The 18,891-nt window shown below is 40.7% G+C and overlaps 1 protein-coding gene across 2 annotated transcripts in view; it reads right to left on the reverse strand.

Annotated features, from left to right (window-relative positions):
* SMG1 (SMG1 nonsense mediated mRNA decay associated PI3K related kinase) overlaps window positions 1–18,623 on the reverse strand; it is a 348,909-nt gene extending 330,286 nt beyond the window's left edge. For both annotated transcript variants that reach the window (XM_053695253.1, XM_053695252.1), the window contains exons 1-4: window positions 18,432–18,623; window positions 9,195–9,355; window positions 7,541–7,693; window positions 3,273–3,409 (exon numbers count right to left, since the gene is read on the reverse strand). In XM_053695253.1, the coding sequence (XP_053551228.1) occupies window positions 3,273–3,409; window positions 7,541–7,693; window positions 9,195–9,355; window positions 18,432–18,511 (531 nt within the window). In that variant the 5' untranslated portion in view covers window positions 18,512–18,623. The remainder of the gene's footprint in view (window positions 1–3,272; window positions 3,410–7,540; window positions 7,694–9,194; window positions 9,356–18,431) is intronic.
* Window positions 18,624–18,891: the final 268 nt, after the last annotated feature.

Below are 18,891 nucleotides of genomic sequence, written 5' to 3' on the forward strand. Positions count from 1 at the left end.
GATTTGTTACTTGTTGCGCTAGAGTTTCCAACCAAAAAGTTGAAGCTGCAGCAACATCAGCCAATGATATAGCAGGTCTAAGAAGATTACCTGAACACAGATAAGCTTTTCTTAGAAAAGATTCAATTTTTCTATCTAAAGGATCCTTAAACGAGGTACCATCTGACGTAGGAATGGTAGTACGTTTAGCAAGGGTAGAAATAGCCCCATCAACTTTAGGGATTTTGTCCCAAAATTCTAACCTGTCAGGCGGAACAGGATATAATTGCTTAAAACGTTTAGAAGGAGTAAATGAATTACCCAATTTATCCCATTCTTTGGAAATTACTGCAGAAATAGCATTAGGAACAGGAAAAACTTCTGGAATAACCGCAGGAGCTTTAAAAACCTTATCCAAACGTATAGAATTAGTATCAAGAGGACTAGAATCCTCTATTTCTAAAGCAATTAGTACTTCTTTAAGTAAAGAGCGAATAAATTCCATCTTAAATAAATATGAAGATTTATCAGCATCAATCTCTGAGACAGAATCCTCTGAACCAGAAGAGTCCAAAGAATCAGAATGATGGTGTTCATTTAAAAATTCATCTGTAGAGAGAGAAGATTTAAAAGACTTTTTACGTTTACTAGAAGGAGAAATAACAGACAAAGCCTTCTTTATGGATTCAGAAACAAAATCTCTTATGTTATCAGGAACATTCTGCACCTTAGATGTTGAGGGAACTGCAACAGGCAATGGTACATTACTAAAGGAAATATTATCTGCTTTAACAAGTTTGTCATGACAATTATTACAAACAACAGCTGGAGGAATAGCTACCAAAAGTTTACAGCAGATACACTTAGCTTTGGTAGATCCAGCAGGCAGTGATTTTCCTGTAGTATCTTCTGGCTCAGATGCAACGTGAGACATCTTGCAATATGTAAGAGAAAAAACAACATATAAAGCAAAATAGATCAAATTCCTTATAAGACAGTTTCAGGAATGGGAAAGAATGCCAAATATCAAGCTTCTAGCAACCAGAAGCAAATGAAAAATGAGACTGAAATAATGTGGAGACAAAAGCGACGCCCATATTTTTTAGCGCCAAATAAGACGCCCACATTATTTGGCGCCTAAATGCTTTTGGCGCCAAAAATGACGCCACATCCGGAACGCCGACATTTTTGGCGCAAAATAACGTCAAAAAATGACGCAACTTCCGGCGACACGTATGACGCCGGAAACGGAAAAGAATTTTTGCGCCAAAAAAGTCCGCGCCAAGAATGACGCAATAAAATGAAGCATTTTCAGCCCCCGCGAGCCTAACAGCCCACAGGGAAAAAAGTCAAATTTTTGAGGTAAGAAAAATATGATAATTCAATGCATAATCCCAAATATGAAACTGACTGTCTGAAAATAAGGAAAGTTGAACATTCTGAGTCAAGGCAAATAAATGTTTGAATACATATATTTAGAACTTTATAAATAAAGTGCCCAACCATAGCTTAGAGTGTCACAGAAAATAAGACTTACTTACCCCAGGACACTCATCTACATGTTTGTAGAAAGCCAAACCAGTACTGAAACGAGAATCAGTAGAGGTAATGGTAAATATAAGAGTATATCGTCGATCTGAAAAGGGAGGTAAGAGATGAATCTCTACGACCGATAACAGAGAACCTTATGAAATAGACCCCGTAGAAGGAGATCACTGCATTCAATAGGCAATACTCTCTTCACATCCCTCTGACATTCACTGCACGCTGAGAGGAAAACCGGGCTCCAACTTGCTGCGGAGCGCATATCAACGTAGAATCTAGCACAAACTTACTTCACCACCTCCCTTGGAGGCAAAGTTTGTAAAAACTGATTTGTGGGTGTGGTGAGGGGTGTATTTATAGGCATTTTAAGGTTTGGGAAACTTTGCCCCTCCTGGTAGGAGTGTATATCCCATACGTCACTAGCTCATGGACTCTTGTTAATTACATGAAAGAAACTGCACATTCAGTGTGCAGAAGCAGATAGGAGTTTCTGCTTAAAAATAATACACTGTGACAGCTATACTATCCAATAATACAGCAATCAAGTGGGCTCCATATATATCTATATGCTATTTAGTCAACCAACAATTATTTAAGATTCTCTCTACAAGGGGAGAATTTTAACACAATACCAGAGGTATGCTGGTTTATAATAATATAAGGGTTGACTTTTTCTGACTATAATACAATCTATGGAACAACCTGAAGCTGATTATAAGACTCTGCTGACATATGCTTTAGCTTGGTTATATTTATAGCTATCTTCTCAGAAATAAACTTATCTATATTCACTATATAGTGTGAAATACTAACTTTATGTGATAAGTATTTTATAAGAAGTGCAAATAGCTTAAAATCAATCGTTTACTATACATGAGATCATCAAACTAATATTTGAGATTTAAATACAACGTCTTAACTTATGTTACTAGGAATACACTAATATGAATACTTAAGTATACACCAAGCACACTGACTGCCAAACCTATGATGCACGTTTTGCCCTCATTTATGTGCCCTATATAATTCTAATATCGAAGAATTTCAAGATATTTTGTGTAACAATTAAACAAGATAACCTTTCCCTGCAATGAACTTATGGTCAACTCTAAATAATTAACTGAAGTGTTAATATATGAAACATTGAGTATCAATATCATTTCCATAAGGGCAGGGGTTAATATATTTTATATTTCAATTGTATACACCCTATCTATATAACAACTGAAGATTGTTATATCCAGACACCACAGTGATAAAAGATACATAATTTATCACTCCCCAGGTAGCTTTTGTTCTTAATTGCACATCCCTTTATTTTATCTCCGTTCTTTTGCGTACTAATAAAAGTTATGTTTTAATTATTTCAAGCGTACTCCCCTTACCATTGGTACTCTATCTTCAAAATTACACACATAGTGTGTCATAAGAGGACTACAAGAGTGCTATAAGTGTATTCTTTCATGGCCTTTGGGCCTATGTTTTTTCTGTAATGTATACAATACACAGCACCATCTACCCAATGGTTATATGAAACAGAAACCAGTAACCTATATAGGGTGTAGTCACAAGAATTAAAAAAGGCAGTGCCATTGAAATCCTTTTCTTGCTTCAAATTAAAGGATAGGCAACCTTTAGTTAATCTGTATATTTACAGATTATCCTATTTTAAAATTAAAGCAAGATAGAAAATGGTGTTTACTATTTTTCAGCTATAATTAAAATGATCAAACGTCAGTGTCACGCACCATTTTGTTTTCTGGCTGCTGGATAAATTCTTTCAGTTGCTTTACAGTAGCCAGTCTTCGGTCCCTGTCGTCTTCACGGGTAATCCTCCGAAGAAGATTTGACAGTCGAGACTCATCAGAATAAGACAGTGAACGATCTTGAAGAAAAGAAAAAAAAAAAAATCTTAAATTATTTCAACACTATACTTTATCCTCAAAATGTGCATATTAACCCCTTAATGACAGAGGACTTACCAGGTACGTCATGGAAAAACATTCCCTTAATGACAATTGACGTACCTGGTACGTCCTCTGTTGTTAGAAGCGCTGGTACGTCCTCTGTTGTTGCATCACTGCAATCCCTTATTTTACCCACCGATGCAGAAAGGGCCACTCTGTGGCCCTCCCTGCATCGGACTATAGTCATATCACATTCGTTGGTGGGTGGGAGCAGCTTCTGGGAGGACCGTTAGGTATATGCTCCCTATTGGTATCTGTCATCAGTAGTTCCTGCAATATCGGCGGTTGCGGCGGGGGGGGAGTGGGGGCGGGTGTGCGCGCACGCAAAATATGACCGGAATAAATATATAATTAATGCAGATGCCTGGGGTCCTGGGGATCTTCTTTGAGTAGTAAGGGATCTGGGAGGGGGAGGGATGTAGATTATTAAGGGGGGCCCAGCTACACTACAGAAAACATATTTTTCATCTTAAAAGTAAAAAAAAAACTATTTTTGGGGGCAAATTGGGTACTGGCAGACAGCTGCCAGTACCCAAGATGGCGGCAAATAGGTAGAGGGGGAGGGTTAGAAAGATGTATGGGGGGGGATCAGGGAGGTTGTGGGGTAAGGGGGGATGCAGACTGCAGACAGTATGAAAAAATAAATAAAAAAAAATAAAAAATGATTTTTATTTCAGTACTGGCAGACTTTCTGCCAGTACTTAAGATGGCGGTGACAATTGTGAGGTGGGGGAGGGAAGAGAGCTGTTTGAGGGAGGTCAGGGGGGGATCAGGGGGTGGGATGTGTCAGGTGGGAGGCTGATCTCTACACTAAAGCTAAAAATTAACCCTACAAGCTACCTAATTAACCCCTTAACTGCTGGGCATATTACAAGTGTGGTGCGCAGCAGCATTTAACGGCCTTATTATTACCAAAAAGCAACGCCAAAGCCATATATGTCTGCTATTTCTGAACAAAGGGGATCCCAGAGAAACATTTACAACCATTTGTGCCATAATTACACAAGCTGTTTGTAAATAATTTCAGTGAGAAACCTAAAATTGTGAAAAATTTAACAGTTTTTTTTTATTTGATTGTATTTGGCGGTGAAATGGTGGCATGAAATATACCAAAATGGGCCTAGATCAATACTTTGGGATGTCTACTAAAAAAAAATATATACATGTCAAGGGATATTCAGGGATTCCTGAAAGATATCAGTGTTCCAATGTAACTAGCGCTAATTTAAAAAAAAAAATGGTTTGGAAATAGCAAAGTGCTATTTGTATTTATGGCCCTATAACTTGCAAAAAAAACAAAGAACATGTAAACATTGGGTATTTCTAAACTCAGGACAAAATTTAGAAACTATTTAGCATGGGTGTTTTTTGGTGGTTGTAGATGTGTAACAGATTTTGGGGGTCAAAGTTAGAAAGTGTGTTTTTTTCCATTTTTTCCTCATATTTTGTATTTTTTTTTTACAGTAAATTATAAGATATGATGGAAATAATGGTATCTTTAGAAAGTCCATTTAATGGCGAGAAAAACGGTATATAATGTGTGGGTACAGTAAATGAGTAAGAGGAAAATTACAGCTAAACACAAACACTGCAGAAATTTAAAAATAGCCATTGTCATTAAGGGTAAGAAAATTGAAAAATGGTCCGGTCATTAAGGGGTTAAGAAAGTTTTTTTTTTTTTTTTTAGTTTTTTTTTAAAAACTATAGTCTAGAACATTGTTTCCCAACCGCGGTCCTCAAGTACCACCAACAGGCCTGATTTTCAGTATAGCTGAACCAATCGGCTGATCAGTAACCAACCAGCTCTCATCCATCAGCTGATTATTTCACCTGTGCTCTAGTTCAGCTATAATGAAAACCAGGACAGTTGGGGGTACTTGAGGACCGCGGTTGGGAAACACTGGTATAGAATATGAACAGACATAGCATTAGGTTAGGGACAATTACTTAAAATCATTCATACATTGTCTGTTAGGCATCTAAAAACAGTAACTGAAAGAGGAATGAGCAAAAGAATGATTTTAAGGAACACAAAAGATTTTTTTTTCTTTAATTATTCAGACAGAGCCACAAACCAGCAGCTAGCTCTGAGTAGTATATTGCTGCTCCTGAGCCTTCCTAGGTATGCCTTTCAACAAAGGATGTAAAAAGAACAAAATTATATAATAGAATTTAAATTGTTTAAAATTGCATGCTCTATATGTGAATCATAAAATATTTTTTATGGATCTATTATGCTCCTTTAAGAACAGGGAAACTATTCCTAAACGGGTCATAAGATTGAATAGGGGAATATTGACAAGGCTATGAAACGGAAGTGAATATATATGTATGAAATCTAAATAAAATACATTTAAATCTAAATTTGTGATTTTAAGGTTGATCAATTTCTTAGAAATTATGACACTTTAGTGATGGAATATTACTAGCCTACAGTTCAGGTATGGTCCACAAGTACACAGGTTTACCCTGGGAGTAAACAGCTTAGCATAACCTGTATGACTGTCAGAGGGGTGAGACCACTCATCTGGAGCACTCTAATTGCTCCATGTCAGCCATCATTAAAAGAGATTTGAAGCACTCTAAAAGCCACTCCCCTAAAAATACACCCACATTTACGCGAGACTCCTTTTTAAGGGTCAAAAAATAAATAAATCTACGCATAGGAGAGAGCAAGATTTGCACATGCTGAATTTATTTTCCTGAGAAATGTTTAGTAATAGTTTAGTAAACGCTTTAGTAAAAGGTTCATTTAAATTGAATCCAACACTGCAATATGTGTTTCTTCCTACTAATCCTGTGGCTAAAATGGACAACTGCATTTGCTTTACTGGTGAAGAGGGACACGTCTCTTAAAGGGACAGTCTACACCAGAATTTGTAATGTTTTAAAAGATATATAATCTCTTTATTACCCATTTCCTAGCTTTGCATAACCAACACAGTTATATTAATACACTTTTTACCTCTGTGATTACCTTGTATCTAAGCCTGTACAGCATGCCCCCTTATTTCAGTTCTTTTGACAGACTTGCATTTTAGCCAATCAGTGCTTACTCCTAGGTAACTCCATGTGCGTGAGCACAGTGTTATCTATATGACTCACATGAACAACCCCCCTCTTGTGGTGAAAAACTGTCAAAATGCATTCAGCTGCTGAGGCGGCCTTCAAGGTCTAAGAAATTAGCATACGAACCTCCTAGGTTTAGCTTTCAACTAAGAATACCAAGAGAACAAAGCAAAATTGGTGATAAAAGTAAAATGGAAAGTTGTTTAAAATGAAATGCCCTATCTGAATCATGAAAGTTTATTTTAGACTAGACTGTCCCTCTAAGTGTTCAGAAAGGAACATGAGTTTAATAATAAAAATAAAAAAACAAGGTTACTATACTGCCCCTTTTTAATGTTTCAAAGAGGGTTATTTGACAGCCATCACATCATCAGCATTGAATATTACCAATTATATAATATAGAAAAGTAAAAAGAATCAAAGTGAGAGAGAAAAAACAAAGGAAGCATTTGTTTCTTAGCACTCATATTATGAAATTGTTGTCTTTCTATTAAATGTATACAGCTTTATTAAAATAACAGTAATTAGAGGGTCAGTAAACATCATCTTGTAATTACAATACTTTTCAGCAGTTTTTAAATAGTTTAACATAGCAGAGTCTAAACGTTACTAAAACAGATTAACGTTTTGTTTGCTGCAGTTGCTTTTCAATGGTCAACACCCTTATTTGGAGGAACCAATTCAGATTTCAGACTGGAGATTTGTTCACAGCATCTGCTTTGTTTGGCCTCACCAGAAGAGATAAGATAATAAACGGCAAATTAAAGACATATGAAGCAGGGTTAGGCTTGTTAAGCCTGGGCCCTGCACTTTCAGGACTGGAAAACAACATTTTCAGACAAATTACAGGAAAATTAGGCAAAATAAATAACAAAAGTATATTACAAAGTTGTTTTACTTAGCATAATTAACCATTTTATACAGTATTGTGTTTACTTCCCCTTTAATCAAAGTAAATGTATCTGAAGATTACAACATACCCTGTGATTTCCTCATGTCTTTTGTTGCTAAAGCACGATTTCCATGCTGCACATTGGTGAAATCAGGGCTCACATTGTTAACCCTCAGCTCTTGCCCCAACGACTTCCGACCAAAAGCACTTTCCCCAGCTCCTCCATTGACACCGAAGCTATCTAGAAACACAACATTGGGGAAAAGTCAAAATTTAGCAAACAGAAAAGGTGCATTTAATAGCATTAATGTTTCAATATCTATTTTGTGGTCTTAACTCTAACCATCAATAAATTAAGAGTGATGGAACTTTAGGGAGCCATTGCCCTGGATCTGTACAACAGAATTATATAAAATCAAACATTAAAAGGACTTGCAAATAAGTTTTGCTGTATTTAAATAGCACTTACTCAGAATTTTAAGTGAGCAGTAGATTTTTTTTTCCTTTCTTACAAATTTTAATTCAAATTTGCCAGCCCCCTATAACATGTGACAGCCATCAGCCAATCAGACTCATATGTATACATTGAACATTTGCACAGGCTCAGTATGAGCAGGTGCATCAGAAAGTGTGCATAAAGACTGCACAATATGATAAAGTAAATTAGAAGCTCTCTTAAAACTGTATGCTCTTTCTGAATTATAAAAGTTTAATTTTGACTTTAGTGGCCCTTTAACTATGTGTTGAACAGTTATATACAAGCATCAGTGCAATAATGAAGTGCTCTAACACATAAGTGCATTATTTTTTTTTTAACTTATGTCTCTTGAAGGACCAGTAAATACAGATTTACATAATCAACAAATGCATAATTACAAAACAATGCAATAGCACTTAGTCGGAACTTCAAATGAGTAGTAGTTTTTTTTCTGACACATTTCAAAGTTATGTTTATTTCCACTCCTCATGTATCATGTGACAGCCATCAGCCAATCACAAATGCATATACGTATAGTCTGTGAATTCTTGCACATGCTTAGTAGGAGCTGGTGACTCAAGAAGTGTAAATATAAAAAGATTGTGCACATTTTTTTAATGGAAGTAAATTGGAAAGTTGTTTAAAATTTTGTGCTCTATCTGAATAATGAAAGTTTAATTTTGACTTGAGTGTCCCTTTAAAGTGGTATATTTTCTATTACATTGTAGGTTATCACCTAGCACACTGCAGCTTTGCTTTGTAAAGTATTTAGTTTCACATAAATTTCCCATGTTGACTAGGTATACAGATTAGTAGCAACTAACTTACATTAATTACATTTGGGATAAGTTCTTTTCTCCTCTTGCAGTACATCTGATCTCCTATACCAGGAGATTGCAAATCTTTTATGAGGGCATGTGCTTAAACTGGCAATTCTTTTTTTTAAAAATTAAAGGGATATTAAAAGCGACATGAAACTCAGAACTGAACTTTCATGATTCAAATAGAGCATGCAATTTTAAGAGACTTTTCAATTTATTTCTATTATCAAAATGTATTTTGTCTTCTTGGCGTACTTTGCTGAAAAGCATACCTAGGTAGGACCGGGAACAGAAAATCACTGTTGGGAGGTAGCTGTAACCTTGCAAACATATTTTGAGTGTTACCTTGAGTACTCGTGCCATAGGTTCGCCACCCTTATGGCCTTCTACGCAAATATCCTAGCCCCACAAAATAGTTTTTGCTCTAATCTAGGAACGTGTACCTTCCTCTTCATTCTGCACATCTGTATGGACTCTGACCTCATCCTGCTTTTGCCGAGAAAGTCCTGCAGAATTTGAAGTGTGTGATCCATATGAGGCAGAATTGCCCCGATCTCGAGAAGAATATTTCAAATTGTCGTGTTCGGCTGAAGCACTATCAGTTCTACAAAAACAAAAGAAAAAAGTTTATATAGATTCCGTGTATGGCACACAAATTTTAAGTCCAAACCAAAATGGATATGGGAAAAAAAAAAAACATACAGCCAGGACTACGGAAGTTTTTTTTATCATCTATGGCTCTTTCTTTTTTAAATATTGTTTTTATGAAGAGACTTCCACTTCTCCAAAATGACATTCCCTATTTTAATCATGAAAGGTTTTTTTGGACTTGACTTTCCCTTTAAAGGACCAGTCAACACAGTAAATTTGCATAATCAACAAATGCAAGATAACAAGACAATGCAATAGCACTTAGTCTGAACTTTTAGTCTGATTTTTTTTTCTGACAATTTTAAGTTGTCTATTTCCACTCCCCCTGTACCATGTGGCAGCCATCAGCCAATCACAAATGCATACACATACCATGTGACCGCCATCAGCCAATCACAAATGCATACACGTACCATGTGACCCCATTCAGTCAATCACAAATGTATATACGCTCATTCTGTGAATTCCTGCACATGCTTAGTAGGAGCTGGTGACTCAAAAAGTTTAAATATAAAAAGACTGCACTTTTTTAATGGAAGTAAATTGGAAAGTTGTTTAAAATTGTATGCTCTGAATAATGAAAGTTTAATTTTGACTTGAGTGTTCCTTTAAGTACAACATTCTCAACTTCCCACATAGTATGAGGCTGCCAAAAAAAAGTTTTACCCCTGCACTTTGTTTACTCTACAGGCTAATTGTAATTTTGCCATAAAAGGCTTATCTGTGAAGAGTAATGCCCCTGCTCCCGTAATTTATTAATGGTGTGATGCTTTTATAACACTGCTTAAAAAGAATTTAGAATAAGGAAATTATAAACAGTGTTTCTCGTGATATATGCAAAACATTGTATATTATGCTATCTTGTTGGTTCGTCCTGATCTTTACTTTTATTTAATCATTGTGGAAGTCCAAATGATTCCTTTTAAGTTGGGTGTATCTTCTCATTAAGGCTCTGATATTCAAAGGATTCTAAAGGTTGGAGAGAAATTACAGTTCAGACTTCACAGGGGCTGAAATCACTGAATATTCAAAAGAAAAATGGCAGAGCTCTCCAGCACTGCGAGATCTCTCATTTCTGTATCTGAAGGAGACACAAGCCTAGTGCAATATAGCACGGCATGATATGAGTTTTGTTACACTTACACTTTGTGCTTTGTATTTTATATCACATTTCAGATTGGGTGCTTTCAGTATTATTGCATTTAAAGGGACAGTATACTATAAAATTGTTTTTCCCTTAATGTGTTTCCAGTTACTTTTTTTTACCAGCTACAGAGTATAACATGTAAGATATTTGCTTTTTAAGGTTTACTTGTGTATTTGAATTAGCTAATTTTGTGTTTAGAAGCCACAACCTTATAAAATGGGTTGAGCTTGTAGGTATAATCAGATCCCATTATTTTATCACATTGTGTACATATACATGTGTCTTTATCTTATATCTGTCCATAAACCAATCACCAATACTTGAAGAGAACAATGGAACATTAACATTGTATTACCTTATCTCTTCTATAACCGACTGGGAGGGTAATTTCTTCTACTGGCTGTGTTAACACAGCTTGGCCTTGAGGCCAAAAACTTTCAAGATGGGTGGGGATACCACAGGCTAAATAAACTATTTTAAATGCAAATATAAGGGTAATGGAAATACTTGTAAACAATTTAATACACTACAGCAGGTAAAGTGGTTCATTGTGAACAAATTAAAGGGGAGAAACATTTTCAGTTAACTGTCCCTTTAAACTTTCCACTTTCTCATTTATATTTCAGTACATTTAGATTTAGCTCTAGCAGTGATTTTACAAATTCTGATTATGTTTTGGAAGTTTCTGTATTACTTTAATAAATTAGGATCATACTGTGTATATTTCAGTGTAGCTTTTACAAATTACATTGTGAGTTTTAGTTTGCAATGCAAATACAAGGTGCAGTTTCAGAAAGTGGGAGGGACAGGGCAGTTCCCTAGGCTGAACAGGGGGAGTTCCTAGGGTATGTCTGAAGCTCTCTCAGCAGTCTTGTGAAATTTTGAATGCAGTTTACACAAGGTGATCTCACTGATTTATCTCACTAGCTGTATGCAGGTGAAGTTTGCTCATAATTCACAATACATTTATTTTCACTAACAGACGAGTAATATATACTAAAATATAGAAAAGTGTGTTAAATTGCAGTTAAAACATTTCAGTTAAAATTTGTAATTCATGCAAACTGAGCCTTTATATCAGACACAGGAGTTCTCAAGTTACCTTCTCCCATGTGAAAGTGTGTGTGTGTATATATGTGAATATATATATATATATATATATATATATATATATATATATATATATATAGAAATACGCACATATGGTACGTATGAATAGAGGATCAGGAGTCAATCACCATGCCTGCTCAGAGAACTGGCAGTAGTCTGTACAGCATTTAAGAAGAATTAATTTGTTTTATACAAGCCACTGCTGATTCTCTTGAGACTAAAATATAGAAAAGTGTGTTAAATTGCAGTTAAAACATTTCAGTTAAAATTTGTAATTCATGCAAACTGAGCCTTTATATCAGACACAGGAGTTCTCAAGTTACCTTCTCCCATGTGAAAGTGTGTGTGTGTATATATGTGAATATATATATATATATATATATATATATATATATATATATATATATATATATATATATATATATATATATATATATATATATATATATATATATATATATATATATATAGAAATACGCACATATGGTACGTATGAATAGAGGATCAGGAGTCAATCACCATGCCTGCTCAGAGAACTGGCAGTAGTCTGTACAGCATTTAAGAAGAATTAATTTGTTTTATACAAGCCACTGCTGATTCTCTTGAGACTGTGCAGTGTTCGAATGCTGGACCATGATGCACCCATAGCATATGTGCATATGCCACTGTAACGTTAAAATAACTTTTAGCAGAATAATTTATGCTAATTAGGGTTGCACCGATACTAGTATCAGTACCGATACCAAGTACTTGTACTTGTGAAAATGCACCGATACTTAAACTGATACCTCCAGATCTTACCCAAACACCATCTTGTGACGTTTTTTAAAACTTCATGTTCCCATTTCATTTTAAGCTGGAGTTGAGACTTAACTATAAATTGTTCACTTCTGTTCTGCCACAAAAAAAAAAATTTGTTATTTGTATTATTGTACGTCTGAGAGCAGTGCTCCAAAAGCTGCTACTATACAGCTGGAAGCCTGCCTGGGAGAGATCACTGTACCTCATTCAGACAAACTCCTGAAGTATCTTTCTACCCCATACTGTAGTGTGGAAAGTGAAAGACTGTTCAGCTTAGCGTCAAACGTCCTTACTGATAAAAGAAACAGACTTATAGCTGAACATGCAGAGATGTTTCTGTTCCTTAAAAAGAACTTGCCACTAACTTTTTTTTTTTTTTCTAATTGCTAGATTGCCTGTTATACTGCTAGTTCTCATCTTGCACAATTAGGCTCAAAACATACTGTACTCTGAGGAACATCCTTAGCTTATATAATTGCAGGAAGAGTGTTCATAGGACATATTAAGTTAATTCCTATGAACACTCATCCTACAATGATAGGACTAGATTTAGATTACATTTGATTGGTAAGCTTTACCAATACCCTGTTTACATTTCCAACTCCATAGACTTTAATTGAGTTGGACATGTAGTGAAAGCATTGTTATAGCTGACCAATTAATGTAATCTATCCAATAGTGTTGTTCCCCATGATTAAACAGTACACTGTTATATTTTTAACTGTATTGCACTTTTGGTTGGCTGTGATTTTACATTTGTTATGTATTGTTGTAATATTTTTATTTATAAACATGTTCTGTGAAATTTCTTCGAGTTTTTACAACTTTGTGACAACAAGCAAATAAAACTGTTCATTTCATAATGTCTTTTGAGTTACAGTTCTTCATAATAATAAAGAAGCTATCTTAAATTATTAGTCTGTATTGTGCTTGAGAAACTGTCACATGACATTAAAAAAAAAAAAAGTATCAGTAATTGGTATTGGCGAGTATTTAAAAAAAAAAGTATCGGTACTTGTACTCGATCTTAAAAAAAATTTTTTATCGGTGCAACCCTAATGCTAATAGTGGGATATTGCAAAAAGTCATATTTAAAAGGGACGATACCCAAATGTTGAAACACTTGAAAGTGATGCCGCATAGCTGTAAAAAGCTGACTAGAAAATATTACCTCAACATTTCCTAAGTTTTCACTCCCCACTGTAAAGCAGCCAATCAGGATACTAGTCCTAGGACTTGCAAGGGAGTGTGCTTCTGGCATGTGCAGACACAGTCATGTTATATCCATATTAATTTTAAGTTAACTATGAAATCTCACAAGATTTCAGTGAAATATCATGAGATCAAAGCATAGCAGGACCTCAGCACTGCTAATTTTTTTCAGCTGAAGTATAACTGTTACCAGAGCACTTACCCTTGTAAGCTGAAGAAATTTTGAGGTAAAATATCTTCCTTTTTTACATAGAGATGTCCAGTTGATATATTTTTGTCATTTTTTTTAGTTATGCTGCATCACTTTTTTTTTTTTAAAGCAATTTAAACATATGGGCCCCAAGGCAGAACATTATGGGAATTATGTCCCTTTAAATTTGAAATACACCCATGCATATTTCAATATCGACCTTTCCACCCCTTTAACAAGAGCAAACAAGTGTCCACACATGATCATCTGTGACTCCATTGAACTTCCCACCAGGCTGATCACTACTACGAGCCAGGAGAGAGAAAAAAAGATGACATACCCAGACAAACACTGTGTGTCCTGGAGATCCAGTTATTTTTATGCTCATCTGAGGTCTTTATTAAAGAAAATATAATGGAGTTCATACAAATCGCATAAGAGGCAATGTCCTTAAAGTCCTTTCAAAGACACAATATAATAGGTATCTCAAATTAATTAGCAGTTACATCAGATAAGAGGCAGTTGAAAGTGAATCCCATAATGTAGTCTCACTTGCCCTATTTATAAACATTTTCAGCAGCCACTAAACACACAGTGCGTCTTTCTGCTTACTGGGGATTCTCTGTAGTATCAACCCATTCTTTGTAATAAATACTTTATCAAATTGCTGTTCCAAAATGTACAGAAAGACTGTGCTGTTCCCTCTGGCTTTACCAACCATCAACTATCTCTCACCCTTCAACTTCCAACAGATCCATGTGACAAACACTTACCATAAACATCAAATGTACGTGACAGGATAAGGCCAGGGTGTGTGCGCGCAGAGAGGCGCAGACACACCCTCTGTTAATGTGTGCATAAATATGCCTGGAGAGGTCCCAGAAGACCATATACACTGGTAGATCCTGTGTGTATGGAAAGGCCTAGTCAGACTGTGTGTGTCCATGTATGCAAGGATAGACCTGAGCAGACCCTGTTTCTTCAAAAAAACAAGCAAGACAAACAAGAAAATAGAGAGACTCCCTCAACTGAGACAGAACAAAAGCTAGAAAAACTTCTGTACTTGTCTACAAGGCCAGTGCCACTCAGGGTGCAGTCTCGTTTTAGCACACCATGCCCTTCACAGAGAATGGTATTTCGGAGCTGGACTGTCATTGGGCAGGGTCAGACTAATATGCTGCAGGATATATTTTTTTTTTCTGTGAAAGATATAGTGTGCTCAAAGAGACTGCACCCTTAGTGGCACTAGCCTTGTGGACAAGCACGGAAGTTTTTCTAACTTTTGTTTTGTCTCAGTTGAGTGCCTCTCTATTTTCTTGTTTGTCTTTAAAAAAAACACACATGTTGGCACGGAGTAGGCATAAGGACAGCCCAGGCCTGGCACAGTATGTGTGTATAAGAGTGTAAGCCTGGGCAGACCCTATTTCTTGCGAAAACACACAATGACACGTGTGCATGCCAGTGCAAGGAGAACCCAGGGCTGGCAAGGTTGCCACCTTTTCTGGAATAAATGATGGCCACGTTAAGCATAAACAATGTTACAGCATATATTAGGAGCTAAACCTGCTAGTATTAATTTTAAATTTTCATTGGTTTATAATTTGATTCCAACACACCTGGCAGAAGTTTCAAACAATCTTTATTTCTATATTTAAACTTTAACCTGAACGTTAAAAATACACCCTGTTTCTGCATGCACACATGCTGGTAATAGGCAGATTAGTGTGTGAGGAGAGGCCCGGGCGGGCACAGTGTGGGCTTGAGGAGAGGCCCGGGCGGGCACAGTGTGGGCTTGAGGAGAGGCCCGGGCGGGCACAGTGTGGGCTTGAGGAGAGGCCCGGGCGGGCACAGTGTGGGCTTGAGGAGAGGCCCGGGCGGGCACAGTGTGGGCTTGAGGAGAGGCCCGGGCGGGCACAGTGTAGGGTTGAGGAGAGGCCCGGGCGGGCACAGTGTGGGGTTGAGGAGAGGCCCGGGCAGGCACAGTGTGGGGTTGAGGAGAGGCCCGGGCAGGCACAGTGTGAGGTTGAGGAGAGGCCCGGGCAGGCACAGTGTGAGGTTGAGGAGAGGCCCGGGCAGGCACAGTGTGAGGTTGAGGAGAGGCCCGGGCAGGCACAGTGTGAGGTTGAGGAGAGGCCCGGGCAGGCACAGTGTGAGGTTGAGGAGAGGCCCGGGCAGGCACAGTGTGAGGTTGAGGAGAGGCCCGGGCAGGCACAGTGTGAGGTTGAGGAGAGGCCCGGGCAGGCACAGTGTGAGGTTGAGGAGAGGCCCGGGCAGGCACAGTGTGAGGTTGAGGAGAGGCCCGGGCAGGCACAGTGTGAGGTTGAGGAGAAGCCAGGGCAGGCACAGTGTGAGGTTGAGGAGAGGCCCGGGCAGGCACAGTGTGAGGTTGAGGAGAGGCCCGGGCAGGCACAGTGTGAGGTTGAGGAGAGGCCCGGGCAGGCACAGTGTGAGGTTGAGGAGAGGCCCGGGCAGGCACAGTGTGAGGTTGAGGAGAGGCCCGGGCAGGCACAGTGTGAGGTTGAGGAGAGGCCCGGGCAGGCACAGTGTGAGGTTGAGGAGAGGCCCGGGCAGGCACAGTGTGAGGTTGAGGAGAGGCCCGGGCAGGCACAGTGTGAGGTTGAGGAGAGGCCCGGGCAGGCACAGTGTGAGGTTGAGGAGAGGCCCGGGCAGGCACAGTGTGAGGTTGAGGAGAGGCCCGGGCAGGCACAGTGTGAGGTTGAGGAGAGGCCCGGGCAGGCACAGTGTGAGGTTGAGGAGAGGCCCGGGCAGGCACAGTGTGAGGTTGAGGAGAGGCCCGGGCAGGCACAGTGTGAGGTTGAGGAGAGGCCCGGGCAGGCACAGTGTGAGGTTGAGGAGAGGCCCGGGCAGGCACAGTGTGAGGTTGAGGAGAGGCCAGGGCAGGCACAGTGTGAGGTTGAGGAGAGGCCCGGGCAGGCACAGTGTGAGGTTGAGGAGAGGCCCGGGCAGGCACAGTGTGAGGTTGAGGAGAGGCCCGGGCAGGCACAGTGTGAGGTTGAGGAGAGGCCCGGGCAGGCACAGTGTGAGGTTGAGGAGAGGCCCGGGCAGGCACAGTGTGAGGTTGAGGAGAGGCCCGGGCAGGCACAGTGTGAGGTTGAGGAGAGGCCCGGGCAGGCACAGTGTGAGGTTGAGGAGAGGCCCGGGCAGGCACAGTGTGGGGTTGAGGAGAGGCCCGGGCAGGCACAGTGTGAGGTTGAGGAGAGGCCCGGGCAGGCACAGTGTGAGGTTGAGGAGAGGCCCGGGCAGGCACAGTGTGAGGTTGAGGAGAGGCCCGGGCAGGCACAGTGTGAGGTTGAGGAGAGGCCCGGGCAGGCACAGTGTGAGGTTGAGGAGAGGCCCGGGCAGGCACAGTGTGAGGTTGAGGAGAGGCCCGGGCAGGCACAGTGTGAGGTTGAGGAGAGGCCCGGGCAGGCACAGTGTGAGGTTGAGGAGAGGCCCGGGCAGGCACAGTGTGAGGTTGAGGAGAGGCCCGGGCAGGCACAGTGTGAGGTTGAGGAGAGGCCCGGGCAGGCACATTGTAGGGTTGAGGAGAGGCCCGGGCAGGCACATTGTAGGGTTGAGGAGAGGCCCGGGCAGGCACATTGTAGGGTTGAGGAGAGGCCCGGGCAGGCACATTGTACGGTTGAGGAGAGGCCAGGGCAGGCACATTGTAGGGTTGAGGAGAGGCCAGGGCAGGCACATTGTAGGGTTGAGGAGAGGCCAGGGCAGGCACATTGTAGGGTTGAGGAGAGGCCAGGGCAGGCACATTGTAGGGTTGAGGAGAGGCCAGGGCAGGCACATTGTAGGGTTGAGGAGAGGCCAGGGCAGACACAGTGTGAGGTTGAGGACAGGCCAGGGCAGGCACAGTGTGAGGTTGAGGACAGGCCAGGGCAGGCACAGTGTGAGGTTGAGGAGAGGCCAGGGCAGGCACAGTGTGAGGTTGAGGAGAGGCCAGGGCAGGCACAGTGTGAGGTTGAGGAGAGGCCCGGGCAGGCACATTGTAGGGTTGAGGAGAGGCCCGGGCAGGCACATTGTAGGGTTGAGGAGAGGCCAGGGCAGGAACAGTGTGAGGTTGAGGAGAAGCCAGGGCAGGCACATTGTGAGGTTGAGGAGAGGCCAGGGCAGGCACAGTGTGAGGTTGAGGAGAGGCCAGGGCAGGCACAGTGTGAGGTTGAGGAGAGGCCAGGGCAGGCACATTGTGAGGTTGAGGAGAGGCCAGGGCAGGCACAGTGTGAGGTTGAGGAGAGGCCCGGGCAGGCACAGTGTGAGGTTGAGGAGAGGCCCGGGCAGGCACAGTGTGAGGTTGAGGAGAGGCCCGGGCAGGCACAGTGTGAGGTTGAGGAGAGGCCCGGGCAGGCACAGTGTGAGGTTGAGGAGAGGCCCGGGCAGGCACAGTGTGAGGTTGAGGAGAGGCCAGGGCAGGCACAGTGTGAGGTTGAGGAGAGGCCAGGGCAGGCACAGTGTGAGGTTGAGGAGAGGCCCGGGCAGGCACAATGCGGAGTTGAGGAGAGGCCTCGCTATCACTTTCTCTCTTTCCCGTCCCCGCCTCCCTCAGGCCTAGGCCGCTCTCACCTGGGTTGCCAGTCATTCCAGCCCCGCTGATACTGCTTGGTGCCGCTGCTCAGCCGAGACCCCTGGGCTCTGCGGCTCATTACCTTGTAGCAGCCGGCATGGCCAGCGGTGTGCGGGGGAGGAGGGGGCTGAGGTTCCTGCTGCTGTGAGTGTCAAAGTACCCGGGAGCTGTCTGGTACTCACTGGCCGCCAAAGCTGCGCGACTGACTTAGCCACGCCCCTTCTCGGGGAATACCTGATCGTGAAAACACGCCCACTAAATCTAGACACGCCCCTTGTTGACGGTCAATTTCAAAACCATGCCTTTTTCTTTAACCCACAAACTGCCATATAGAGCACATTACGTAACGCTTTCTATGACAGTAATAGGGTTTTAGAGAAGGATCTTACGTATGAAAAAGGTGAACGCCCACGTAAGGATATTTAAGGCTCCGCCCAAAAAGGCACGCCCAATCATAAG

The sequence above is a fragment of the Bombina bombina genome, chromosome 11 (assembly GCF_027579735.1).
Source record: "Bombina bombina isolate aBomBom1 chromosome 11, aBomBom1.pri, whole genome shotgun sequence".
Classification (NCBI taxonomy): domain Eukaryota; kingdom Metazoa; phylum Chordata; class Amphibia; order Anura; family Bombinatoridae; genus Bombina; species Bombina bombina.